The sequence below is a fragment of the Chrysochloris asiatica genome, unplaced genomic scaffold, assembly GCF_000296735.1.
Source record: "Chrysochloris asiatica unplaced genomic scaffold, ChrAsi1.0 scaffold00301, whole genome shotgun sequence".
NCBI lineage: Eukaryota > Metazoa > Chordata > Mammalia > Afrosoricida > Chrysochloridae > Chrysochloris > Chrysochloris asiatica.
This window is the reverse complement of record NW_006408819.1, coordinates 103386-105540: the sequence shown is the minus strand read 5'-3', so window position 1 is coordinate 105540 and position 2155 is coordinate 103386. Positions and strand designations below refer to the sequence as shown.

The following is a 2155-nucleotide window of genomic DNA, read 5'->3' as shown; positions in this document are numbered from 1 at the left end:
ATCAGTCCTGATAGTAATCACTCACCATTGTGCCCCATCTTCACATGGAGACGTTTAGTGAGTGGGGAAACTGAGGCAGCTCTTACCCAAAGTCTGTCCGAAAGCTGTGAAACAAGAGAGCTATGAGTCTCTGGTCCGGTCCCTCAATTTTCAACCTCTCCATGCCCCTCCACCTGTCCTGAAGGAAGGGGGTCTCTTCCACTCCCACACACCCTGTCCTGACTACTGAGTCCGGGGTCCAGGGTCTGAGCATGAGCACCCTGGAAGGGTTCATGTTCGGTCATTATCAGCTATCGCCTTGGCAGAAGTCCTTGGCAGCCTGTATGTTCTGGGTGAGCAGCTTCGAGCAGACAAGTGGGTGTACAGACTGGGACGGCCCTTTCCCTGACCTCTGTTCATCTGATGGTCTTGGTCTGCCAAAGCCTTGGAGCCCACTTGGTGGTCCGAAAGTCACCACAAATGCATGGAATGATAAGGTGTGTGCTGATCTCTGCCCCCAGGAGCCCTTTGAATCTACTGAGAAGGGACCTTTGGAGGACTTGCAATGAGTAGCCTTAGAGGTGAGTGGGGATCCCCTTGTCCAAAAGAGGGTCCCACACCACACCCATGCAGCATATCTGGAGGGCTGGGCTTCCCTCTGAGACGGAGACCTTTCCCAACTACAGGGAAGGCCCTGCCCCCTGCCGAGGAGGAACGCAACAATGTCCTCAAGCAGATGAAGGTTCGGACCACACTGAAGGGGGACAAGAGCTGGATTGCCAGGCATGATGATTCTGAGGGACACACCATGTGAGTCTGGCCAGCAGTCAGTGGAAGGTCCAACTGAGGAGGGAGGGAGGAGCAGGGGACCAATCAGGCCTCTGAATAGGACTCAAACCACCTCAGGAGCCAGGGCCTGGGGAGAACATGAGGTGGCCATAACCTTGGGCCCAGCAGGCACTGGCCAAGCCCTTGAGGGGGCATCCGCTGAGTGCCCCCATGCCTGCTGGGAGGCTTGGCCTGCAGCTTTGAGAACAGAAGTCACCAGTAGCTGCTGGCAGAAGCCTGGGGAGGGGGGCACAATTTTCAAACCCTTCTCTCCCCAGAGAGCTACCTTCCAGCAGGAGCCGTGCCACCTCCTTTTCGTCCCCTGGGGAGATGCAGAAGGCCAGGTAAGGGGATGGGCCCTGCTGCTCTGTGACACGTACACGAGGTATTCCTTCAGTTCTGGAGGCCGTGTCAGCTCCGTCTTCAAGAAGAGTCCCACGCATTTCTTGATGCCTTGTCCTGTAGATCATCCCCCTATGACACCTGTGTGCCCTTGGGTGTGTGCGTGCCCATTCTGCACGAGTGCATCACATACATGTCACTCCTCCAGGACTGCAGCTAGACTAGTGTGTGACCCAGCCACCTTGCACCACAGCCCTGCCGAGCGAGCACATGGATTTTTCCATCACAGGGGGCCTGCCCAGGGGAGGTCCTTAGAACTCCCCGTCCTGGAGAAAAGTCCGAGGATGGGCTTCCCTCCTGGTATCACAGGGGTCACTGTGTCCAGGTCCCTGGCCTTGCTGCGTGGCCTTGAGGCTTCCATGGCTCCAGCTGTCCACTGCATTGTTGTGAGCCCTCCTTCGATCTAAACATATGTCATATGTATGCTTGTTGGTGGTGGAGTTGCTGCCGAGTTGGTTCTAACCCATAGTGAGCCTAAACACAATGGGATGAGACCTGCCTGGTCCTGGGCCATCCTCAGAATCATTGTTAGGGTTGAACTCATTAATGCTGCTGCTACTGTGTCCATCCATCTCGTTTGGGGTCACGCTATATGTATGGACTACTAGTGCTTATTCTCTCTATATACATATAGAACCACAAAGTTGACAGTTCAAACCAACCTGCTGCCCCTTGGAAACCCTATACGGTGCTGCTATGAGTTGGAAGTAACTCCACGGTACTTAACAACAATATATATGTAGCCAACACATATATCTATTATATATCTAATATATTTAATATTGGAATCCTGGTGTGGTGCTGCAGGATAAGCACTGGACTACAAGATTGGTTTGAACTGAAAGGTCGGTGGTTCAAGCTCACCAGCTGCTCAGAAACCCTGTACAGGGTCACTATGGGTCAGAACCAACGTGACGGCACTAAGCACTAACTAACTAACTAACTA

At 53.5% G+C, this 2155-nt stretch overlaps 1 protein-coding gene across 1 annotated transcript in view; it reads left to right on the top strand.

The window, feature by feature from the left end:
- The first annotated feature begins 251 nt into the window (after positions 1–251).
- Positions 252–2155, top strand: part of ZNF185 (zinc finger protein 185 (LIM domain)) — an 82522-nt gene continuing 80618 nt past the window's right edge. The window contains exons 1-3 of the mRNA XM_006874781.1: positions 252–354; positions 666–789; positions 1086–1151. Coding sequence (XP_006874843.1) covers positions 252–354; positions 666–789; positions 1086–1151 — 293 coding nt within the window. The remainder of the gene's footprint in view (positions 355–665; positions 790–1085; positions 1152–2155) is intronic.